A 27,354-nucleotide genomic window follows, 5' to 3' on the forward strand; every position below is an offset into this window, starting at 1 on the left:
GGGTGTACTAAATTAACACTCAAACATCAGCTCCCTTCTTCTGAAGAGCTACACTAACTATTTCTAATGTTTGGAAAAAATTACTTGCACATGCCATAAAGTTAGAACTTATCACTAAAAATTCTATAGGCTATAATTCCTAAACATCCACTGTATTAAATGTGAAAGACTTCTCAAATCAATCATTTTTTCACTCAGGCCTAAATTTACCATTTTCTTTTTCATTTGGACAAATATTATACAGCTATCTTGTTCCAGCAAAGTAGTCACTTTGGGCTGGGGTGTCATGTGTATTATGCCCTTAAAAGAAATCTTGAATTGACAGAAAGGAATGACATTCCACCCTGATGATTTGGGTAACAACTTATGTGAAAAGCATGGCTATCTTCTGCTAAGCAGAGAACACAAGACAAACTAGAGAATTCATAAGGTAAATGACCTAATGAGATAAGTGGATGCAGTTTCACACCATGCACCAATACCAACGTTGCCTCTTCAACCCCTTTTGACAAGGACCTTTTTATATTACCACAGTTAAGGGTCTAAAGAGAAAAGTAGCAGTATTATAGCTGGAGCTTAGATTCATACAGTCAAGATTATTTTTAAGAGAAAATGGGTAAAAATAAATTATAAAAAAATGTAATTGTCTAACTCCTCATGCTAATGCTGAGTGTAGGTAAGCCCTCTTCATTCTGTGTAGGCAACATTTAAAATAGTAAAGGATACTTTTACACTGAAGTATATCTAGTTAACCACAGCTAAGCATTTCAAAGTTTTCTGACCGTATACTTGGAAACAAACAGCTGTAAATTAATTTACCTTGGTCATGTCACCATGCACATATTCTTTACAGTCACTTGGGCTAGATTCTGGATGACCTCATCACACTGGTGAGCAGTTACTCATAAGAGTAGTTCCACTGATGTAAATGGAACTATTCATACTACTGTTCTCCAGCACAGTACAGGATACACAATCTAGCCCTCAGGCAATGCGTGATCCTAAAGTCAGTAAGGCTCTTTCCATCGACTCTAAGAAGCTTTGGATCAGACCATCATTGACCATTTTGAAACTGGTCTAGATGACGCCTAAAATAAAGTTATTGTAAAACGGCTTGATATATACACAGGGAAGTGTGTGTGTGAAAGCACGCACAAGCGCAAAACATCATCAGGTATATGGATGGTCTTTGGACATCATGCTTTTTTAAACTAGGAGTAGCACTGAAAGTTTAATTAATAGCTTTGTTTTATAGAAAAGTATTTTAGTAGACCCTTCTTCTGTTGTATGCCCTCAGTTACTACTGTGCAAACTGCAGTTTTCATAGGTTCAACAGAGGAAAACATAATTTGAAGACAATGGGGGTTGGATATGGATAACTGAAAATAGATTTTGGCCTGCAGTATCTTATTGGTGATGAGTAAGAAGGAAAGAAATTAGCTTGACTTCTGGACCGCAAACTGAGGGATAGATTGTGGTCTATCTTGCAGACTGACTCAAGGAAGTGCATACTTCTATCTCAGGGAGATTATTCTGAAGCAGTCCAAGTTGTTATATTTTCTCTCCAATGCAGATTTGTGAGCTTTATTTCTTTAACAGCTATTTTGTTTAGATGGATGTTACAAAAATCGCTTTCTTGCAAAAGCATTAACATACATTCCCCTCCCCACTTAAATACTTCAATTTCAAATGCACCACAAAACATACTCCCACAACAGAGCTGTATTAGTATAAAACTATTTTAGTTCAATTAAAATGTCTAACTATCTACCCCAAAACCTACCTAAACTGCAATTTTCACTCTGAGCACTTCCAACATGTTCTCAGTTTTGTTTTCTTTTATCAGCTTATCAAATCTGGTCCTGCATTCCAACTGTTGGAAAAAAATAGTCATTAACTGCTAGGTAACAGCAGATTTTCCAATTTAAAAAGTAAGAAGATACACACACTGTGTGTAAATATATTTTGCTATCTGAAACTACATATTAAAATTCATAATAGCAAAAAATTTCACTGCTCCAAGAGTCTGTTACAGCATTTAACTTTCAATATGCAACCCAGTACAACTTTAAAAAGGATGGAAGAATATTAAGGCTAAAACATACACTGTTGTTGCTACCATACAAATGTGTACAGGTGGGGGAAGTTCTGGTTATTCCCCAAATTGCCCCATAGTATAAGTATAAAGGATGGCTAACTTTCAGCTCACAGTTAACCAAAGAGTGATCTTATATGGTTGTGATTTACTCTCAAATTGGCTTCATGCCACCTTCCCCACACTTTTTTTTTTTAAAGTAGCATGAAGTAGCAGCAGAAAGCACAATATTTTAGCCATTTGAGCATGTAGTATTCTCAAATTATTCCACCAACTAGAAGTGCTCTGTTACCTCTAAGCTTTCAAAATTGGAGCCATTATAGTCAATCGCACAAATCCACATTTAGCCTTTCATAAAAAGTGGATTTTTGACCCACTGAACTGGAAAGGCTTCTGTGCGGTTTTACTGATCTTTGACAAGATACCCCACAACACAGACATGACAATCTGATGTTGGTGTGCATCTGCATTCAATTGTTTAACACTTATTGTTCATAAGTGGGAACTGATTTTCCATTGTTTGCAACCTGATCATTTAAAAAATTTTAACAGTTGTAGTAAATCAAAAGGTGAATGACTTGGTAATTGGTTAGGAAGCCTTTCATCTCTAGATAATACATTAACCTTTAGATTACATTGATGGAAAGCAAAAGTCATTGCTTTGGATGGCTGCTAGATAGCCTATGTAAAATGAATTGGTAGGCTTAACCCAATTCTAGGCAGAGAGGTGTCTGTATCATGACAGCAGTTACCATAGTGCCAGCATTCTTGCTGCCTGCAGTGTTGTAGCCATGTTGGATATCAGAGAGACAGGGTGAGTGAGGTAATATCTTTTATTGGACTATCTTCTGTTGGTTAGAGAGACAAGCTTTCAATCTTAGGGTATGTCTACAAAGCCAATGTTAAAGCGCTGCCGCAGCAGTGCTTTAACATTGGCTGTGTAGTTGCGGGTCCAGCACTGGAAGAGAGGTCTCCCGGCACTGTAATAAAACCACCTCTGCCAGGGGAATGGCTCCCAGCGATGTAGCACTATCTACACTGCCACTTTACAGTGCTGAAACTGTCATCGCTCGGGGGATGGTTTTTCACACTCGAGCGAAGAACATTTCAGCGCTGTAAGTGGCAGTGTAGACAAGGCCTTACATAGAGTTTGTCTTCAGCTCTGTGTAAGCTCGAAAGCTCGTCTCTCCCACCAACAGAAGTTGGTCCAAGATATTACCTCACCCACCTTGTCCTTCTAGCATTCTTGCTGGCAGTCTCAGCAAAGGAGCAAAATGGCACATGAGCCTAGAGTCTTGTATTAAAGGTGGCCCCTTTCAGTCAGACTCAGTGGCATGGAGAAGCCATGGCTCTGCAGCATCTGTTTGGTTTTCTTTTTTATTGGGTGTTGTATAACCAGGACTTCTGACTCTATTGCTATTAATCCAGGACAGCAGCACTACATGGACTTTGGAGAACAAAAACTGAAAGCCCAATTCTAATGTTAGAGTAACAGCACACCAGGTTTTTATTTTAGAAAAGATAATTGTCATTAGACAGAAGATTAAGAAATCATTTAAAGATTCATAAAGCTTAAGAACAGCTGGACAATTTATTTTGAAGTTAAATTCCAGTCACACAAAATTATTAGAAAAAATTATCACAGGGATCCACATTTGTGTCTCAGTGATTTCAAGGTTAAACAGATAAATGCAAGCTATGACTTCTGCTTTTCTCCTCAATTCTGTTCATATTTTCATCCTCCAACCCTTCCTCACCCTGTTTGTGTCTTCTGTCCGCTCTGGACAGGGCAATGTCTTTGTTACATGTCTGTACCTCCCTAGCGCAATGGGGCTCTGACCTTTGAGTGGGGTTCCTAGATGCTATTGTAATACAAATAATTAATTGGTTTAATAAAAAGAGCATCTTTTTATAGCCATCACCCCGTGAAATCTAGCTGGGACCTTTTATATCTCCCTCCATAATAAAGATTCTGGATGCCAAATTATGCCTTACACTTGTGCAAACCTTGTGTCTCCACTGAGTTTGTACAGGCCTAACTATCAGTAATTTAAACAATTCTGTGTTGGTGCACATGAAGAAACAGAATCCAACTTGCCCTAAACCAACCTGATAAGAATGATTGTGAACAGAGAGTAAATCGATTAAGTAGGAAGATGACATTTTTTATTTTCCAAAGTAGAACTCTTTATATTTATTTATAAACAAAAAATTATGCCAAACCTCCAGTCACTAGGCAATTTTAACTTTGGTGGTGCTAGCAGGCACAGCTAAACTTCTAAAAAGCTCGATAAAACACAATCATGAAAAGGGTTCTTATTGTATTTAAAATGACAGCTTTAACTTGTGTCTAAAACATGTTTTGTTTAACTTAGCATGCATTCAGAAAATATATGTGCCTGCTTACAAAACACTTACAACCCAAACCAAAACTTACCACATTTACAGTATTGTCTAGAAACTAAATATCTACGAAATTAACGTCAAGGTCGCAAGCAAAAATTTTACATTTTGGAGATAAATATATGAGCAGTCTAGCATCAGTCATAAATTGTGCAGAATCCTGTATCAAACAATAAGAGGACTATTGGTCACTGAAAAATTGCAGAGATCAGAACTGCTCCACTACACTGCAGGTAGGTCTACACTGCAGACTCCTTATGGTGGCATGTAGAGTACATTACTGCATTCCCTCCTAACGGGTATTAATAACAGTGCAGACTCTGAGGCACTGCTTAGACAAGTAAAGACATGCCTGAACCCTTTTAGTATTTACCATATAGGTCTCTCTACATACCCAAGCAGTATCTCTCCCAGTCTACACTGCTATTTTTAGCAACGTAGCATCCCACTACCTCCCCACTTCCAGAGCCTATCCCCACTGCCTCCTCTCTGTCACAGCCTTTCACTGCTGCATATAGTAATACACCAGTGTTGAGACAGCCTGCTTTTCACTGCAATGTGTAGCTAGATATATGCTACATATCACCATGGTGGTGCGCAGTGTAGAGGTGCCTTTAGAGCAGGGGTCCCCAAAGCGGTGCCCACGGGTGCCATGGCGCCTGCCGGGCATCTAAGTGCACCCGCATACTGGCCGGCGGACGAGCATCCACCGAAATGCCACCAACAAGCAGCGTCATCCAGAGGCGTCGCCGCCGAAACGCCGTCGATTTTTGGCGACAACGCCTCTGGATGACGCTGCTTGTCAGCGGCATTTTGGCGGCGATGCCTATTGATGTTGCTACTTGTCGGTGGCATTTTGGCGGATGCTCATCCGCCGCCACGGTCCTCCGTGGCTCGTCGTCTGGCGCCTGCCAGACGAAAAAGGTTGGGGACCAATGCTTTATAGAATCAAAGTAAGATTTTGCACTTGTAGCAATGCTATACGGCCCATAATATCTAGATGAAAGTTGAAAGAATGTTACATTATATAGGCATAAGCAAACAAAGCAGTCAAGAACAGTAATTCCTCACCAATTTGAGCTAATGACTTGGAGATCCATCATGTATTATTGAATATTCAAATTAGTGAGTAAGCGAACAAACCATATAAAGTCAGTTCTTTATTTTGATTATTCTAGAGATCTTGATCAAAACTGGGGCACCATTGTACAAGGTGATATACAAACAGGTAAAAGTACAGTCCCTGCAAGAACAGCTTACAGTCATAATAAAGATATAAGCATATTGTGGAACATACCTTAAACATAATGAAATCTTGATCATACAAGCACTAACTACAGCACTCTGCTGTTAAAGCTTTGGTCATTTAGGGTTTCTGTAATGATTCTTAGTGTAATGACAAAGTATCAAAACAGTACCATACAAAGGGTATTCTGAATCTGTACACAATAGTTGCAGAAATAGTTAAATATATGTGAAGAGTTGCGTACAATTAGAATGCTTATGTGTACACAAGCCCTAGGGCAGATAAATGTACAGAAGTGCTGTTTGGTAACCTGTATCAAAAATTAACGTGTTCCTTGGATATGTGGACTGCCATAATTCATAACAGAAGATGTGTCCCACAATAAATACAGACTATACATATATACTGACTGCACCTTGAGACAAAGGCTTGGAATGAGTTATTCAATTCTGCAGTTACATCCACCTAACAATTTCAGGTTCTTTTCCCCCATCCCCCAGCCTCTAGTTCTGAGAGGAAAGGAGTTTTATTTTTAAACTGATACTGTGCAACTATCTTACAATCAACTCAATTTTTCCACAAAACATCTTAATATCCATTTGAAATCTGCATCAAATTGAAACATATAGGACTTTTATTTTTACACTATAAAAATAATTTTACTGTATCCTTGATCACTAATACCATAAACTGTTTATCAGTAGAGCTGTACGGGAATTAGAATTTCAGTTTCACAGAAAATTCCGTAGTTTTGAAACAAAATCAGAATGAAATCAAGAATTTAATATTGTTTTGGATCAACTGAAATGCTTACATTTTTACTTTAATTTTTTATAATGTAAAATTAAACAAATTTCAAAACAAAAAGTTGTCTCAAGACAAAAATCAACCCATTCATTTCTGAAAATGTTGAAACCAAATGTGGGTTTTTTTTTCTGAAATTGATGCATTCTTGTAAAAAGGCTTGATTTCAACAACACGACAATTTCTGATAGAAAAACTGGAAAATTTGCTGGAAAATGTTCAAGCAGTTCTATTTATCAAACTTTAATTCTGACACCTGTTTATTTCTATTTTATACATAAATGCACTAGTAATACCTATATCTAATTTAAGATCTCTCAGCGTAGCTGACTATTCCAAAGCTCTGACATTAGGCATAATAACTTTATTATAGTTAGCCTACTTGTATAAAATAATACAAATGCTTTATCTGAAGGGGAACTATTGTACTATAAAAAAAAAAGAACTTTTATATTTACACTATCATAATTTTTCTGCATACTGCTCTATCATTTTATTTAGTTAATAGCATTCAACTAAGCCCACAGAAATGTACACTCTTTGCACCCTTGTTTTCTAGCGTTACTGATTTTAATTGTTGGTCTTAAAGCAGGGATTGACTCTGCATCATGGGTAAAGAACACTGTGCATGCAGTCTCCCGAAAATTTCAGCACAACTCCTTTGAGTGAGGATTTCATCTTTTGAGCATTTACAACTAAACCAGCTAATTTATCAAATTTTGTTTGACAAGAAGCAAGCAATAGGCAAAATCCTGGTCACAATGAAGCAATGATTTCAAATCAGGTAAGGATTTCACCCAAGATGCTAAATGTTTTTTCCCCAGATGTATTAAAAAGCTTCATATACACAAGATAATTTAACTTCACTGGAATACTGTATTAGATACCCCACTCCCAAATTCTCTCCCCCCACCTCTTGGCATTTGTTAATATCAGGAGTGGTCAAGCTATGGTCCACCAGAAGATTTCATAATGTCTGCGGCCTGCTTCAACATAATATACTAACAGCTGATTCATTAGCATTTTGTCGTCATGTTTACATCATTTTAGCTTACACAAGTGTGTCAATAGACAATACTGTACATAAAAACACCCTATCTAAATACATACGAAACAAGCTGAACTTAAAATATAAATAAATACAGGTGACTTTAAATCTTATTAAAATATATAGAATCTGTTTGGCCCCCACCAGGTTGTCCTTGGGGTATGCGGTCCTCCTGTGTAATAAGGTTGGGCATCATTGGTTTATTTGAATAGGCCCATAAAAATCAATGACATTTAATTTTTACATAGTGTTTAGTACATTTTAACATAATATGCTTTGGCTTTATCATCACATGAAGGCAGATGTAGTCTCTAGATTGAAGAGATATTAATTTCATTCTGATATCTGTCATATTGTATATGAAATTATGATTAAAATATTAATTCTATTACATGGCTTAAGATACAGTTGCAATAAAATCTTGCTTCATAGGAAAATGTTTTTCAGTACTTATATGGCTTTTTTGAAGTGTAATACTGTCAGAAGCCTATACTGAAACTCGTGAAGACCATTCCTGCACTATAGAGAGGAGACAGAAGATCTAGTCTAGTAATTAAAGCCTGGAGAAAACAGCAATTTCTAATCCAGTGGTTCTCAAACTATTTACCATTGTGGACCATATATGCAGCTCTGTGTGTTATGTGGGTCACATCCACACAATGTACTTACTACCTGTATGGCCCTGAGGATGTCACATGGGCCGCAGCTATGTGCTGATTGGGCCACAAGTGGCCCCCGGGTTAAGAACCACTGTTCTAAACTCTACACCCAGCTTTGTCACCGACTGGATGTGTGGACTTGGGCAAATCACATACCATCTTTTTATCTTTCCCCAACTGCAAAATGTTTATAACTGCCTTCTCATAGATGTTACAAGGACTGATGTTTGAAAAGGACAATACAAGTTCTAAGTTTTGTTGTTATAACACACAAGGCCCTTTTATTCACCCATTCACAATCAAACATGGAGGTTATCAAATGGACTTAATTTTTAAATTTGACATTTTTACCCAAGCTTCTAAACTTTAAAAAAAAAAGCTATATAGTATAGAATTTCAAAGAGCTCTGACTCTTTAATGAGGCATTAAAATACTGTAATACAACAAAAAAGCAACACTGCTAAGTCTCTTAAACCCCTGGACTTACATTATCAGCTTTTATGTGCCTGTCAACACTCAACAGTAAGAAGCAATGGTTTGCTCTTTGCCTCAAATTTAAAAGCCAACTAAACTTCCTTCCACCTTCCTGCTGAGAGTTTTAACTCCTTGCAAACTGTTGAAGCTTTGACACATCAGCAGCAGATAAATCTACAAAGTATGCAATGGCCAGATACAGTCTCAATCAGCCAAGAGCCAAAACTTGTTGTTACTTCCCATTCCACAACTACAGCCTCTAGAAATGACAAATTAAAAACAATACCTTTTCATACCATACTGCATACAAACAAACTCTTCTTCTTTAAAACCAATTATACTTGGTTACCTTTGTCAGAGACCTATTTAAGTTACCTTATTGTTATAAACTTAAAGGCCCTTTCTTTTCAGTTTAAATACTAAAAAATGTCAAGACTTTATAAAAATTATTGTTTGGTTTTTACTGATTTTCACCCAAATTTTTGACTACTCAAGTTCACGAAAATACAGATTATGTTAAGAAATGCAATATATAACGTTACATATATGTTTATTTTAATGATAAGTTAGTGTAAGTGTGAGGCTGTCTGTTAAAGTAAGACAATGTAATGGAAGATACACTCACACACTCGGGCATGTACACATGTGTATGTACCATTAATGTATAGTTCATTAAAAAAACCACAGCATTAAACTATTACCTTCAATACTTTTTCTTCTCTATTTGTTGCTTTATTTCTTTCCTCCTAGACCCCAATATTAACCTCTATATTTACCTAGAAAACTGTCCAGTTAATTGTGTCTTGAACTTTCACCCATTTTTTTAATTTTAATATTAAACACCAACACTTCCTGTGAATTTATCAAACATAATAAAAGCTGAACAAGAAGGCCCTTTTATATACTTAAAAATTGAAGTGTAAAGAAGACATGTTGCAAACAGTTACACAGTTTTCAATTATATGCCTAAACTGAGAAAGAAAGAAATTTTATCTGATGGCTAAAAAACTTATTTTTCCAATGATACATCAAGTTTTTTGTTTTTTTTTTGTTTTTAATACTTTGCATCACTACAGCACCCAGAATAGTCCCAGAACGTGTACCAATATCCAGGCATATAACATTTAGACTAAACAAACAACTGAAAAGCAAGTACATTATAGATTTCTTTGCACAAACATAATCAATTTCAAGATCAATGTGTCTGTGAAAACGCCAGAGTTGAGTGACATGCATGGGGTATTCTATTTAGCAGAAAACACAATTACCCATTGGAAAACCCTAAATTAGACTGAATATAAACTAGAATATTCATAGTTTCCCTATTAGATAGCCAAACAATAACTCATCTAGATCTGGTGAGATTACTTTTCAGCAGTAAAGATTAACTGTAATTTCCTAGCAACATCAAACTAGCTACCAGTCATTGAGATACTATATTTATCAGCAATCCTGCAGAGATCAATTCCTTCTGCTCCCCTACAACTGAACAATATACAAACACCCTGTTCAAAATCTTCAATGCCGACTCGAGGGTTTAATCTTGCTTCCATTCAAATCAATCGATGTAAAAAACTCATAATTAACTTTAATGGTGCAAGATCCAACCACCGAGTGGCAAAATTATAATACAGTAGTGAAATAAATAAACTTTTAAAGATCAACACTTTCATAATTTAAAAGAAAAAACCCTCACTTTCTCCTTACATCTTTGCGATGGAAACCAGAAATTAAATTTCTTTCCTTACCTGAAGGTCTTATATCCAATGCTGTGCATGCAGCATTCACTTCAACCTCCCACACCTCACCATTTGTTTTGGAGGAGAACATTCCAAAGCATTATGTATCCTCTCCTCTTCCAAATGTTAATTTGAGAGCCTTCCAACCTTGACAGAGTCCCTTTAAGAACTGTCACAAGACAAAGTTTGGCATAGAGCAGTGGTGGGCAAACTTTTTGGACTGAGGGCCACATCTGGATATGGAAATTATATGGCAGGCCTTGAATGCTCATGAATTTGGGGGTTGGGGTGCGGGGCGGGAAGGGGGTCCAGGCTGGGACAGGGGGTTGGGGAGCAGGGAGCGGGAGGGCTCCGGCTGAGGATATAGACTCTGGTGTGGGGCCAGGGATGAAGGGTCTGGGGTGCAGAAGGGTACTCCTGGCTGGGACCAAGGGGTTCAGAGGGCAGGAGGGGGATCAGGGCTGGGGCAGGTGGTTGGGGTGCGAGAGGGGGCCAGGGGTGCAGGCGCTGGCTGCGCTTACATCAAGCAACTCCCGAACTAGTGCCATGTCCCCCCTCCGGCTCCTACGCAGAGGAGCAGCACCAGCCAGGCGGCTCTGTGCATTGCCCCGTCCACAGTTGCCGCCACTGCAGCTCCCACTGGCCCTGGTTCCCGGCCAATAGGAGCTGCAGAATCAACGCTTGGGTAGGGGCAGCGTGCACAGTCCCCTGGCTGCCCCTACGCGTAGGAGCCGGAGTGGGAACATGCTGCTGCTTCCGGAAGCCGCAGAGAGCTATGGCATGCACGGAATGGGGCAAGACCCCAACCCACTCCCCGACAGGAGCTCGAGGGCCAGTTTAAAAGGTCTGATGGGCTGGATGCAGCCCTGGACTGTAGTTTGCCCACCTCTGCCATAGAGGTTTCTTCATACAAAAGGGATGTCAGTAGAGAAAAATTTCAAGCAGATCAATCCTTGAGTTTGAAATGACCCACCCCTTTGCAAGCTCTTTTCTTACCATGAGTCACTAAGTCTCTTATCATGAGTTCAATACTTTCCCTTGGAGTTGGAGAATCTACAACCTACAATAATGCATGTCATTGAGAAATACGACAGGTCAATATTTTTAACTTTTAAACAAGAATCCTACATTTCCACATTTTATGCAAAGTTTGGGCTTTGTTCTATTCAACACACCCTCTGATTCATTAAAAAAGTTATCAGATAACTACTTTCTATTTATTTGAATGGAAGCACTTTTTTCTTTTGAAATTCCATACTGTGCAGACTCATATGCTGTGTAAAAACTAAACATAAATCCTGAGGAAACATCTGTGGTCAGGATAAATAAACCAATAAGAATTCAGTGTTAAAAAGTGGAATTAAACTGATTCAGCATCGGAGTACAGAGGAAAGAATTTTAGTTGTTTCGAGATCATTCACTAATGTTACAAGCACATGAAGCTCTGAAAGAGGCAACAACCTGTAGGATCACAGGCATTCCATAAGCCTTTGTTTCAAAAAATCAAAGAACTAATCAGTTTCACTATAGTCGGGGATATTCTGTAATATATGTCTAAAGTGGAAAACGCATGGTCAAATCTCTCTCTCTCTCTCTCTCACACAAGAGAAATACACACAGATTACATATTAGGCATAAAATATTTCCTTCACTGAGATTAGGGACAGTAGAACTTTTATTATTCATTTGATGTGTTTCAACATTTTTAGTGCCCATTCTAAGCTTTGAGCACTCTGCAGCTGTTAAAATAAGTAATATTTCACACAGAAAACTAGATGTCTAATAAACTTAGACAACCAAAACACCTATAAACTAAAACATGTCTATAGTTTGCTCCACGGACTACAAGATCGAATGTGGCTTTTTAAACATTTGCCTCAACAATGGCAATAGCAGATCTTCCCATTTTAAATGGAAAGGGAAGGATGGATGCATCTGTGGGTGAATATTAACATGAAACAAAGGGTGCTTGCATTAAGGGTGTCACCATTCACTCAGTTCAGAAGAGACAAAGAATCACTGCCATTCACCAGATTGTCCTTTCGTCTCAAATTGTTCACCCACTGACACTACTAAGAACAAAGACATATTGATAATTGAGTGTATATAGTAACATAAAACTCTGTAAGTAGCAATTTTTTAAAAAATAAGAAAAACTTTCTGAAGTGCAGCCCACTCCGATTATTCACAGCTGCTATCTGTGTATTTTTCTTCCAAACAGAATGGTAACATGCACCTAGGCAGGTGGCAATTAGTTCTACAGATGTCAGAAGCTGTCTGTATGGTTGCTAAAAGTAAATAACCCCAGTGACCATGGTGTAATGTGACACGTGTGTTTCTGATGGAGTTGTCAATGTAAATCCCTACCTTCCAAAGAACAGACCAGATTTTCAGTGGGGGTAGTATCGGGTTTATTACAGAAAAATCTCACCAACGAAATTTTTAAAAATGAAAACAAAGGAAACCGACTTGAAATCTAGCCAATTTAACAAAAAAACTATTCAAAGTAACTTTGAGCCATGCATCTCCTCAAGTCCTCCTGCATTTTTTTTTTTGTGGGTGTGGTTTTACAATCATTGTGCACCCCACCCTCCACCCCTGTGCTATGTGAAAGACCCACACAAGCAAAGGAAGAAAGTGACGGACTCTACAGAGGAAACAGTGGAAAGGATTGTACACAAAGTGAAGACAAGTGCACAACATAAACTAAAAAAAAAACACAACAAACTTCTTTGTTCTAATAGCTTTCAGTTATAAACACCATAGGTGTTTCATATAATGATAGCTAATAAAATATTTTCAGGCAAAAATTTAAGTTGACCATGTCCCTTTAACTTTGTATATTTCAAAGCTCGAAAATAATAAGTCTTACCAAAAGTAACTTCTCCTTCCCCTGTTTTGTCAAACAGTTGAAAGGCCACCATGAACAATGCATCTGGAGCGCACAGGACTGATTCAAATGCCACAAATTCTTGAAAGGATATAAGCCTGCAAATAAGACAAGTAAAAAGGTGTGAAGCCAATTACACATAGAAAATGAAATCACAATTTAAATGTAAACTATGCAAGGCTAAGCACAACTAAAGTGTTGACTGAAGAATGGTACACGATATTCGCAATGCTACATATTGAAAAATTTATTAGTACGAGGATTGCCAACATGCTGTTACACCAGTGGATAGAAATAACTCTGGTGAGAGCACCTTTAACTTTCAATGGGACTAAGTCACTTGAGCATGTTTCAAAAGCTCACCCTTTAAGACCTCAGTGCTGTCAATCATTTCAAAGGGGAATAAGCAAAATGTGTTATCTGTATGCTAGTAACATAGTCACTAGTGTACTAGTCACCCACTGCAGCCCTTGTGTATTGCACATAATGCCACAATTCTTCAAATATTAGCCTGGGTCACCTATCAAACAATAGGTAAGTACCAAGAGAGCTGTTTATACAAGTTCACTCGTATAGTCAGATTCTACAGTGTATTCAAAGTGCTGAGATGCAAGCAGAAGTATCTTTCCTCCACTCAATTCATACACAGTAATAAAGAACTAGGTGTATGAAAATCTCCTATTCTTCCTCTGGCATATCTGACAAGAGTCTGGTGCGTTCAGATTTCTCTGAGTTGTACATGATGGACAAAATGGGGACTCAACATCTTCTTGAGACTGTGGGAGATGCAGTTTCTTCAAACTTCCTTGGAAGCACCCATTGTCAGAGAAAAGAATGAACCAAATGGGGGGAGGGATAGCTCAGTGGTTTGAGCATTGGCCTACTAAACCCAGGGTTTTGAGTTCAATCCTTGAGGATCTGGGCCAAAAATCTGTCTGAGGACTGGTCCTGTTTCGAGCAGGGGGTTGGACTAGATGACCTCCTGAGATCCCTTCCAACTATTCTATGATTCTATGATCCATTGGTTTGATCCAGTATGGCAATATTTACTCTTAAAACGTAACCAAGAGTTCAATTATTCAAACCCAAAGTAATAAAGAGGGATATTACTCTTGTATTTATTGTTTACAATCTAAGCAAAATACGTAGAGCTTAAATTATTATTACCCATTATTATTTGACAATATATCAGACATTGAACAAGACAAAATGAAAATAGCTCCTGTCCCAAAGAGCATATAGCCTAAGCAGGATGGACAGAGTAGACCGAATGCAGTAAAAGCCCAGAGGAAGGAATATTAGATTTTTCTTTAATCATTACTTATATTGCAGTTGACTCACTTCTTGGTGACATTCAAGAAGAAGCACTTCTTTAAAGGGGATTTCACTAAGGGTGCGTCTATACTTACCTCCGGGTCCGGTGGTAAGCTATCGATCTTCTGGGATCGATCCCAGAAGTGCTCGCCGTCGAGTCCGGTACTCCTGCTCGGTGAGAGGAGTACGCGGAGTCGACGGGGGAGCCTGCCTGCCGCGTGTGGACCCGCGGTAAGTTCGAACTAAGATAGTTCGACTTCAGCTACGTGAATAACGTAGCTGAAGTTGTGTATCTTAGTTCGAAGTGGGGGGTTAGTGTGGACCAGACCAGAGAGAAAGAGGCATCTTGGAGAGGAAAGTAGGCAGGGCATTTCATGCCTCAGAGAAGGCATGAACAAGACTTTAAAATGGTTGTAAAAGAAAACCAGACAAACAGGTTTGAAGCTGGCATCAATGGTGCAAGCAGGAATGGAACAGATCTGTTTAGAAAACTCACTACCCATACTAGAAAGAAAAATATCCATGAATTCTACAGAAAACCCCAGCCCACAGCAGTAATGCTGGAATTTGGCAATGGACATGCAGCTGCTTTACATCCTTAAATAGTGAAACAAGCCCAATATTATTCCATACAGAAGGCAGTGAAGGTAACAGCCAAACATCATGTTGGACTGGTTAATATATCTAAGGCATGCAACGCTACTAAGGGTATGGCAGTTACAGAACCTGACAAATCATAAGGAAATAGCACATTGTGCACACTTTCTGTGTACCAGACTAGGATTAAGAAGATTCCAGGCATTAAAGGATGCAGCAGGAGGTTTTTTTTTTTTTTTTTTTTTTTAATTTGGAACACATTCTCTGTCAGTACTTCCAAGTAATAAAACCCCCTAATAAATCTGAGATAGATTATTAAAATAACCTACATACATTTTTAAAAAACAATTATTCATGGTTATGGGAAGATTTAAAGTGTACCAATGTGATGTTCTAGCTAGATATTACAGAAGAGACCTTAATATTTGCTGTGCCAGCTGAATTCAAATTAACCCAATTTTTACATGTTAATTAAACCAGCTATTTTCTTCTTATTGTATTTTTGCTCCTTAAGCAGACTAGCCTACTAGTGATTCCCAACAGATCTACTCTAACAACAATGACGTATTCATTTACTTCTATTATGACCATACAATACAGTAACTGAGCAGTAATTTTTCACAGTCAATTACACGTGGTTCTTAATGCTTAAAGATGCTGAAATAATGCGTACTACATAGCCATATGCTTAAAGCTCTATACTGCACAAGGCCAGTTGCCTGGGTAACACATTTTCTTTCTGGTTTAGCATAACCCTTCATTGAATATCATTAGGTGTCATTAAACAGCAGATATTAACATGAACTTCAATACACTACTTAAGTTATTTTACCTGCATAAATAGGTATTCATTTATAACATGAAAACCCACATAGAGAAAATCCTAATAGTCCAGTATTTTAACGCTGCAAAGAGAAAGTACTAAAATGGTTACAAATTGTAAGTCAAGCATGCAGATATCTTATTTAACTGGTTAAAATCTGTCTCCAAAAACCCTACCCCTATTAACATTGGCAATTCTGTTTGTATAACTTATTCAGGAGAGAATGAAATCCTGAATTTTAACACCCATACACAGTAGTTACAAACTAAATCCACCCACTAGGTTTGGTTCATCAAGAGCACTATTTACTGCCTCCCTATCTATTTATTTATCCAAGCTTTTATATTGGTGGTCATAGCTGTAGAATCTGAGTCCCAAGCAGCTGTAATGCTTTCCATCAGAAAAGTCCACATGCAATCATGAAAAGAAAAAGCCATTACCTACTGTAATAAAACATACAAATGCAATGATGAAGGGGTTTCTTAAGTAATCAATGCGTATGTTTTACTGTATCAGCAATTTAAGTATGATAACATAATGAGACACAAATTGAAGCTACATCTATTATTTTATGCTCCAACCTAAGTAAACTAAGTACAGTGTAAATTGGTGCATTAGAGATAAACTTATATCCAAAAATAATGGAAAATGCTGGCATTTCCAAATGTTATTTTTGAATGGTTTGTCCTTTCTAAAAATAAAGCACATAGTATTTCTCAGTAAAGTGTGTTAGAGTAAATACTTATTTTGTTAGTCAGGCATTTAAAGTACAACAGCAGACAAAAATACATTATGTTAAAGAAGGCAGGATGAAGAACTCCTGGACTGCTGTGTCAGTGACATCCCTTGGTACATACCAAGGTATTGTTGGAAGAGATTTTTAATCCAATTATTAGTCCAATTATTTTATAATTAAGAAGAGGAGGGAACAGTTGGAAGAACGCTTTCACAGGATCCCCTTGTATAGACACATTGTCCTGATGTGAAGACATGACTTTCTCCCCATGAAAAAGGGAGAACCACAACAGGCCATGGCTGTCTGTGGAAACCTTGGATCTTTGCCGCACCAATGGTACCCTCTGTGGTAACCCTCAACTCCTTTATTCCTGGGCAGTGCAGCTCCACAACAAGATAAGTCTGTCCACGGTTGCAACTGGGGAGATCCATGTAAAAGACAATACAGTCTTAGGCTTCACTCTCTTTTCCAACTAAATTCTGGGGGAAGCAGGATCCCCCAGAATCCTGTCCAGTCCACCCAGTCTCCACTCCTACACCAGTTCCAAGACGCAGAGCACAAGCCACAGGATCCAGAGTTGAAAGGACAACACCAAAGAGTTACCTGAGCCTCCCCATCTGCACAAAAGGGAAAAAGCATGTGTGAAGCTCTGTGCACAGATCTTAGGGTTGCAGGGGGAGGAGCACGCTAAGAACCTCCCCAACTCTGGAGTAAAAAGTCCTTAGCAACCAAGATGTTTCTGCTACTGAGTCAGGAGCTGCTTCATAGTCCTGCTTGTCTGTCTGTCTTAGCATCCACCATGGTAGTACTGAAGCTTCTCTCAGTAAGAGTGACTGCACTTGGCCATCCTGAGGGCCAGATGCTCCTTAAGACTGGAGTGAGGCCTGGAGGCAATGGAATGGCTGCCACCATATTTCTAGAACTCATTTATGCAAGCACGCACCACCTCTGCACTTGCATATTTCACAGCAATTAAAAAATACACCAAAATTAATTCACAATTCCTCCTGCAAGGTACATTCCCTGTAGATGTCCTTTGTTATACAGGAGGTCAGAGTAGATGTTCGATGGTCCATTCTGGTCTTGGAATCTATGAACATTCACAAAAGCCTGAGCTCGCAAAAGCAGCCTGGCATTTTTTCCTCAAGCTTGCAGATCTGGGCTTTGAAAGAATGCCAGGATGGAGTGAATTTCAGAAGAGGAGACCACCTGTTGCCAGTCCTAGAGAATTTCACTACAGGAACCAAAAGCAAGAGTGAGCCAAGTAAAACATGATTGCTTCAGGTTGGAGATCACAGAGCATTTTAATCATCATCAGAATGATGCATGAACGCCTGGGTACATGTGGCAGAACAATCCTGTGACAGGGTGCTACAGGGAGGTATCAAATCCCTTTCACTTTCTGAGCCTCCTCCATTCTTTCACAGAGTGCTATGACAACTAAGACTAGAAAATTCAAGAGATTCTCCAAAGAAACGCTAAGGGCATGAAAATCCTCAGTGACTGGCTGTTGCTAATAGATGCAGAGAGAAGCCCAATCCACACTAGGTTAGTAGCCATTGAAACACAAGCACAAATACCTACACTAAAATCAATGCAAAACTCCAGTAGTGAAAAGGCAATATAACATTGGATCATGAAATCCCAATTTGCTGATGATTTAACAGAGGCTATAGCTGTAATTTTGCTATCTGTGACACCAGCCTCCACTAAGGTAGGATAAAGTTATGTATTATACTCACAATCTTCCTGTTACAAAATGGCTTTGAAACTCCAATAATGTAGAAAAAGCAGCCTTAAAACACCAAACGAAGAGAAGAGTGGTGGAAGCCTGGAAAGGGTTTATCATTTCCAGTTATAATCCATTTAAAGCCATCCTCACCACATAATAGTTATGTAAGCTTTTAAAGAATTCTTTTCTCAGAGATAGCAATCATCACGTTAACTTGTCTGCAAGGTCCATAGTGCCTAACCACAGGAGGTTTGCGAGGGTAAGTCGGGCGGGAGAAAGGGCACAAAGATGAACATGAAAGCACTTGGTTGTATGTGCTCATGCTGTAAAGAGTATGCATTTTCTATTCATGCTTCATTTTTATATTTTACTCCCTGCTACATACATTGTTCTTCATTTTTTTAAACCCACAACTATGGACTTGAGGACTTTAAGTTCTTCTAACGACACTGTAAGGCAGAGTTTGAAAAATCTATTCACCTGGGGTAAGGCAGCAGCTTGCCACGGCAAGTATCAACAGCAGAAGTTATGATTGCATTACAAAACGAAAAGGGGGGAGGGCTAACCTTGATTGTTGGCAAATTCAACCTTCTAAAAGTGACTCATGTGTAAGCTGCATAAATGCTGTCTTCCCAAGTCTGCCAACAGACTGCTCCAAACCCTTGATTGCTGCTCAAGAGATCTGCTCAGCAACAGCAAAAACAGATCAGAGCTTTGTAAGTTTTCACTAGTATTATTCAGAATTATGTAGGGCAACAGCAAAGGTGTCTCTTGCTTTGGTCAGACCTTCTCGCTCTCCCGCATTCCCCCTCCTCCTCTCCTTCTCCCCTTTATTTTAAAAAAGGAAAAACGGGGAAAGGGAAAAGAAAAAGAAAAGAAAAGAGAGGAGTGACAAAAGCAAGAGAGGTTTATTAAATTTTGAAAAATAATTTAGTAAATATAAAGGTGATTAGCAATATGACAATTAAGTACAGTGCGAAATAGAGTACAACTGTTTGATTCTTTTAACTGCAGAGATTCAGACAATGTTTTTCACTCCAGCTGTAGGCTTATTGCTTGGGCTGATACATTCTAGGTAAATTTTTGAAAGTGCTCTCTGCTTGTTACACTGTGGTGGATATTGAAGGTTTGCTTGTCTCTATGAATTAGGTCAGGTATATGAGCAGTTTCTCAAAGTGCTATAAATACAGATGAATGAGCAGTGGTGAGATAAGATTCTCTTAAAAGGAAAGTTTATATAATTTCTAAACTCATTAAATTAGAATGAAAAACACAAGACATACCCATCCTTGGTCTGATCCACCACACCTCCCAGGAGCTGCACAGTGTTTGGATTGGGCACCCCAGCTCCTATTATTCCCAGGTACCGTGTGATAAAGTCATTAGGAGACATGAAAAATTCTCCATTTTTTTCAACACTTGCATACTGTAAAACAAAACAAAAAATATTTGTCTCAGATGAATTCTTCTCTAAACAATTGATACTTTTGGCATTTCAGCAGCATCCATTGGCTCAAGTCAGGATCAGGGCCACTGTGTTGCACTTTTCAGTGGTAGCCGTGTTAGTCTGTATCAGCAAAAAAAACAAGGAGTCCTTGTGGCACCTTAGAGACTAACACATTTATTTGGGCATCTGATGAAGTGAGTTCTAGCCCACGAAAGCTTATGCCCAAATAAATGTGTTAGTCTCTAAGGTGCCACAAGGACTCCTCGTTTTTTTGTGTGTGTTACACATATACATACTAACAGACAATTCCTGCCCGGAAGAGTTTACAATTTACATTAAAACAAGATGCAACAAGTGAGTGCAACAAACAACTGAAGGGGGTAGGGAAGATAGAAGAGAGTAACAGACATAGGAATACATTAGTCAAAAGCACAGTAAGAAGGTTTCAACTGAAAAGACATAAAAAACCCAGCAATACTAACAATATCAGCAATTCTTATACATTTAGCTTAGAAATAGAATATAATTCTGCAATAAGGTCTTGATTCAGGAAGACACTTGTGAAGCATATGTTTAAATTGACTTCCATTGGACTTAAGTATGTGCTTTAATGATCTTCCTAAATAAGGATGATATCCTGAACCAAGGCTTAAGTGTTTTGCCTAACAGGGAGATAGTATATGGTATTCTAGGCCCAAGGAGATGCAAATGGCTCTTGTTTATTTTTTATTTTATTCCTTAATTTGCAAAAGCTACAAAGTACATTAAGAGTGTACTATAGGTACAAAACAAGGTTTAAAAAGATGCAAATGATCAGTATGTACGAGAAAAAAAAAAAAACAAAGTGACCCTATACAGTCTCCAAGGGTATGCATAAATCTTAGATCATTATTTCATTTCTACCTTCCCAGGCACAGAAATATGCAGTAGTTACTAATATCTCACCATTTTGGCATATAAACTTTGGACTACTGAGTGTACTAAAACAACTCTGTCCCCAACGAGCATTTGCAGACAAATGGAAAGAAAGGCAGTAAAATCAGTCATACCCAGGCAAAGCCTGCACCCTATGGTGCTTCCTTGCAGACATCTTCCACAGATAAATCCTCCCCTGTGTGTAACAGAACATGACAAGAAGTCTTTAGCCTGATCCTTGTCATAAAAGCATATCCATAAGTAGTCTGAGTTTAGCAGGAAACAAAGTCAAAAAGTCAGATACTGTACTGTGAATATTCTTCCTTTTTCAGCGAGTCATTTTACCAGCATAAGGAACAGTTTATTCTCTTCTTTATTTTGTTTTTAAAATCTCATTCATGGTTTATTCATGTAAAAGTTGTAAGTCTTAATGAACTAACGACTATTCTGGAGAAAACTGAATCAACAGCAGGAATACTTAAATAGGATTTATGCAGAAAGATCGGAAATATAAAGATAGAAATCAGTAAGGGCCTGATTTTTCCACAGCTATTTATGTGGCATTATATCTTAGGCTTTGCCTACAGAGAGAAATTGACCAGCACAGCTATTCCAGTATAATTTAGCTATTCCAGCATAACACCCCTGTGAGGACACTATTCTGAAATAAATTATTTTGTTCCAGAATAACGGACACACACACACACACACACACACCCCGCCATCCTCCCCAGACACACACAAAAACCAAAGTGCCTGCGATGAAAGGAAAAGAACAAGAAAAGCAATAATAAACATGCCCTAATTGTACTGGCCTACCTCCTCCCACCCCTCCAAAAAAGTCACCTGGCATTACTGTATTTATTATCTTCCTGTAAGTTTGACAACAGTATATTTCCTTTCCCTGTGCAATGCTGAACCAAGCCCAGAGAGTCTCCAAAAGAAAAAATATAAAGAAATCAAGAACACAGAAGGGGAGACCTCATGCATTTAAAAACAGGAGACCCAGAAGCAGAGGAAGACACACCAAGGACTTTATCCCCTTCTTTGTGTTTCTGTTAATATGCGGCATACCACACATGACTAGTTATCGCCAAACAGACGAGCCTCGGAGACCCCACTGGGGTCCAAGTACTTTGACGTTAAAAATAATATTTCAGCTACAAGATTTCCTCTCCTTTTCACCACTGTGTCCCCTACCCTTTCCCAAATATGTTAATGCACCCAATCTAGGTAATTTTGTGCAACATGTATAAAAAGGTAAATATGGCCTTATTCCTCAAATCAGCTATAAAAAGTTTTAGGGGGAAATAAGTTTAACACAATGGTAAAGGAAAAATCTAGGCAGTATTTGTGACACCATATGTTTGCTTCAAGAAAACAGATCTCTATCAGGACAACAAACGTGCTGAACAGGAAAGAAACTTGTTAATTGTTTTTTTTGTTTGTTTGTTTTTACATAGGATGACAAAACATTGCTACAACTCCCCATAGCGCATTCCCCACACTGAAGTAATAAAATAAATTAGATGTCTATTGCTATTTTGTGGTGTACTTCAAAGACATGTATTTTGTTTTACATTGCTGTGCCTCTTTCAGGGGAAGGAAACCACCAGTTCTTAGTTCACAGAGCTACACTGGTGCCTGCTGAGTACTGTTAGGTCTACTCTAGCTACCTCCACTTTGGCATCCTTCTGAGAGTTAGCAGTACGTAGATTTTTTTCCAAGTACAGTACTGTCCTCAAGGTAAGTGTTTTGCATTTCGTATGCAAAAATCATACGAAAAACAGACTAATTTACTTACATCGGCACACATATGCTGGTTAGCATTGTGGGATTTATATTTCAATAAATACTTATTTTTAAAGCAAGCTCACTAGCTGAGATGCTGGAAGGAATTTCCAATTGTAAAAGAACTAGCAGATCCATTGATTTCAATGTAATCGCTTGCGAGAAAACAATCTTTAAGAATCCCAGACTCAAAAACTTTTAACACAACTGTTATTGAGAAATCAGCCAATCTATGCTTCTATATTTCATTTTTTCTTCCAGGCTGACCCCCTGCTAGGACACTCAATAACAGAAAAAAGCACAGGGTTTCAGTGTCCCCCCGTTTCTCGTCACTGTGATTTACTCGCGTATTTGAAATCCAATCACGTATTCTGCACTACATATAGAAAATGACCTTGAAAAATGTCAACTTGCTCATTTTGACTAAAGTCTAATCTCTTAGGGGTTATGGTAGAACAGCTACAAAAAGTAGAGTTACTGTTGGAAATTATCATAACAAAAGAAAAAACATCAATTCTATTGGTTTTGGAACAGAGGCACGAAAAAAATATGGTCCTTCACAATCATCTCTTTTCTCCACTTTGGCAATTATACCCACAGAGAATTTGATCTAATACAATAGTACTTAATAGCTTTTCGGTTACTTACTTCCATACATTTCAGATTGTAAAGTATTAACCAGTTCAGCCACATTTTTAGGAAAGATTTACAAACATTTTACTGGAACCTTTTTTTTTTCTTCTTTAAATTAAAAATGGCAAAATGGATTATATGCAACTAAGGATTTAGGTTGGGTTATGTGAAGCATTTAATCTGATAGCTATATTTATTTCTACATTGTATGTAATATTATAGTAGGTTATTTTGGCAAAGATTTTTTTTAACTCAAGTGTAATATGGGAAAATTGCTGTTAAATTATATTCATAAATACAGATCCATCAACCTTGAGAGACAACTGGATTGGTCCCACAAATTACATTCACATGAGGTAGCTTAATTAACATTTGTGGCCATAACTTGTCCTTAATACAGTATAACAATGTGATGCACCTACTCTCTCCCATCTCAGTGACTGGTGTAGCACTTTCTGCATTATTGTGAGCAAAATATTCAGATCATTTTTCACTCATGAGACCATTGAACTATCTACTTTACTTTCCAGTCTAATGGAGGAAGGTACAGGTGAGGAGTAGAAAGGTGGGAGGAGGTGAGATAGTTTGCTATTGTGGTTAGCATGCTTCTCTGTGGCCCCTCAGATTCTTGGCTTCAAACAGCTGAAGGCAACCAACATGATGAAGTTAATCTTCAGAGGCAGAGTTAGGAATAATGCTTGTGTACATGCGATAGCAGAATTTCACATTGTTCTGAGAAAACCAGAGCCTAATATTTTCCAGAAGGGAGAGTCTTCTCTCTGTGGACCACATTTCTTCTCCCCACTTTACTCCTGGTGGAATTCTGCACCACTGTGCAATGCAGAACTTCGCAGAAATTAACTGTGTGTGCAGAATTTCCTCTCCCCACAGAAATGGGCTGCAGTGCTGCTAGCTGCCACTAGGGGCCCTTGGACTCGGAAGAGCCCAACTTTCACATAGAAGACACTGCTGAGGGGAGAGGGAGGGAGCTAGAGGGTTCCTGGTAGTTGCAGTTCCCAGCATGCCCTGAGGGAAGGAGAGAGTGGTGCACAGGAAACTCCATGCAAGCCTGGGACCAAGCATCAGGCTGTTTCTCCCTCTGAATCTTTGGGCTCTGGGGGGTAGAGAGGGAGTGCGGGTATCTGGGCTGGGGGGGGGGGGGGGGGGGATTGTGGGTGTCTGGCTCCCTGGCTGGGCTCTGGGAGCAGAGGGGCAGAGAAACAGGAACTGGGTTGTTATAAAGGGTTCTTTAACTCTCTACTCTTGGGGAAATGTTTGTGTGTGTCTGCATTGTTACAGACATACCTGCTGACAGGTATTTTGAAATAAAGTACCAAAATAATTGAAACTGGTGCAATTATGTAGTGTTATTTTGACAAATAAAATTTGCAGAATATTTAATTTTTTGGCACAGAATGCCCCCAGGAATAACTCTTGCAATAAAAGTCATTGGAATCCTTCTGGCCTGGCTCCTCTATTTGTTCTTGCTCCTCAAAGGAGCACAAGAACACCTCCCATAAGGCCAGTTGTCCTGATAGATACCAGTTCTGAGACAGTCTTTTATGGCTCAATTTTCATAACTGAATGTCTAGCTTCAGGTGCATAAGTACACAGATGGGCAACTATATCCCCCCATTTTCCCCGCAGTTATAATTCACAAGAGTCTACAACGAGCTTATGAAGGTCATGGGGTTGGGTACAATTTAGTACGGTATTAGATCTTTGTCTTTCAACACCTTTGCAAAAGAAGGTAAGATTCAAGAAATCACCCCATTGTACCATCTCCACCACTCTGACCACCTAAACCAGTGGTTCCCAAACTGGGGTTCGTGAACCCCTGGGGGTTCACGAAATGTTACAGGGGGTTCTCAGGAAAAAATTCCCTAATGGTGGACAGAACTATCCGTAGGGACCCCAGGCAGCATGGGCCAGCAGCCCAGAACCTTGGGGACTTCCAATAGCTAAGCAGATCAAAGCAAGCATGTCTATCACACTGAGGAGATTTAAACTTCAAGACTCCTTTTATGAAATAGAAAGGGAGGTGGATATTTTTTGCTGTTTTTAAACTTAAATAGGCTGCTACTGTTGTTTTAAAATTATTATGAAGAACAAGTTTAAGCTTTGTTGTAACGTGCATTGTTTGCCTGGACTGCTCAAGACCTGAATGCTTGTGTAGGAGGAACTCTTTCAGTTGGCTTCTTAAATACCTTCATGCTTTTTCACATCAGATACTCCTTGATAAAACATAGGAGCCAGAGACGCCAGTATGGGGGGGCGACGAGGGTCACGTGGTGCCCCGTGGATCCCTGCCCTTTTTTTCCAGTGGCCCCCAGGGGCTCCCCACTTTTCTGGCTTTGACCCCGCACCCCTTTTTTCTACTGGCACCTCTGATAGGAACCTTGTCTTATAATAGGCTTAATCAAAAGTGATCCAAGCTACAAAAGTGAGATCTTGGAAAAGTGTTGCCATTTTCATAATGTAATAAAAATACTCTAATGATAAAAATAATTAATAAATAGTGTGTAATAAGCATGTCATAAAAACAAATTTTATATTTCCAAGATCAATGCTTTTTTAATTTATGCTGAGGTAAGGGAGAAAATCCATGGAAATATTCGTTTTTAGGAGGGGGTTCACGAGACTTCACATTTTAGTGAAAGGGGTTCGTGAGTTGTTAAAGTTTGGGAACCACTGATCTAAACTGATCTGAAAGGAAACTTTCCTACACATCCATATCCTCCCTGCTCGTTACACAGTCCTACTTTTCTCCATAGGGAAGCACTATCTATACACTGCTACATCCACTGTACTATTAAGCCCTTAGGGCATTTTTTGTAAAAAATTTATTGTGGTGATCGCAGCCTAAGACCACAATCCAGCAAAACACTTCAGCACTGACTTAACTTTAAGCATATGAGAAGTCAGAGTGAAATCAATGAGACTAGTCTCATGCTTAAGTGCTTTCCTGGATCAGGGACTAAAGGAAAAAGGTAGCAATGTATTTCACAACCTCCTTTTTCAGAGCCCCTTTTTACTAGGAAGCAATCAGAGGTGTTGCATAAATTCTGTTGCACCACAATTTAGTGATCAGTTTTCCAAGCTTTGAATATATTTCTTCTTTTACAACAATCTTGTTATGTTCCAGTAGTCACTTTGGATCAGCTGCTAGAACTTCTCATAACAGAACTATTTTGCTCCCTACCTTTAAATTAGGCTTAGACAGAGCCAAATTTTAAAAGACAGGCCTCTATCTCTAACAGTTCAAACTCCGGGTCAGGTTCCAGAGGCAGCTTCTTTCACAGGCCCAGGGAAGCTTGTCCCCCCGCTTTGGGCCGGGGTGGGTGGGTAAAAACAGTGCCCCCCGACCCCTGCGGGGGAAGGTGAGAACAGCACCCATGGCTTACAGGAAAACAGCACAGACCCCCTGTGCTGCTCCTGCTCCACCAGCCAGAGGGGGCTCACAGCTTTGCTTGTGAGTCTGAGCATCTTCACTTCCTAGCTGTAAGTGGATGCCCCACATGTGGGGGTAGGGGTGGGGACAGGGGTGGGGACTGGCAGCCCAGATGCACCTACCTTTAAGATGTAATACAGGCACAGTACAGTATTTGCTTTTTTCCCCGTCTCTGATACTGCCTGATGGTTATTTCCAGTTTCACATGGTGTCCGGTTGACCGGTCAGTCTGTAACTCTGGTGTTTGTATCTTTGAGGTTCTACTACATTTGCACATTTTTAAGCACCATCACCTATATACATTAAAGCGATGATGCTTCAGAAGTGTAGGCACGTGAAAGCAGAAGCACAATGAAGTCTCCTTGCAAATTTGATCCTGAATAAGACTTCTGCAAATGAAGTCCTAAGCCTGAGGTGGTGGGTATGGAGATATACCAGAACAAAATGCTGTTCGTTTTGGGATTATAAACCAGGAAACGTCCATTTTTAGTTAAATCTCACTGCTTAAGGGTGAAAAAAAAAAAGGGGGGGGGGGGGGGTCTGGTTGTGACATTTCA

The 27,354-nt window shown here is 39.0% G+C and overlaps 1 protein-coding gene across 3 annotated transcripts in view; it reads right to left on the reverse strand.

The window, feature by feature from the left end:
- The window catches only part of SLC25A13 (solute carrier family 25 member 13), a 128,219-nt gene that overhangs the window by 66,039 nt on the left and 34,826 nt on the right, over nt 1-27,354 (reverse strand). For 2 of the 3 annotated variants that reach the window (XM_034760496.1, XM_034760495.1), the window contains 2 exons: nt 19,844-19,986; nt 13,341-13,456 (listed from right to left, as the gene is read on the reverse strand). In XM_034760496.1, coding sequence (XP_034616387.1) covers nt 13,341-13,456; nt 19,844-19,986 — 259 coding nt within the window. The remainder of the gene's footprint in view (nt 1-13,340; nt 13,457-19,843; nt 19,987-27,354) is intronic. The other variant, XM_034760497.1, reaches the window with a different exon arrangement.

This window comes from Trachemys scripta, chromosome 2 (genome assembly GCF_013100865.1).
Source record: "Trachemys scripta elegans isolate TJP31775 chromosome 2, CAS_Tse_1.0, whole genome shotgun sequence".
Classification (NCBI taxonomy): domain Eukaryota; kingdom Metazoa; phylum Chordata; order Testudines; family Emydidae; genus Trachemys; species Trachemys scripta.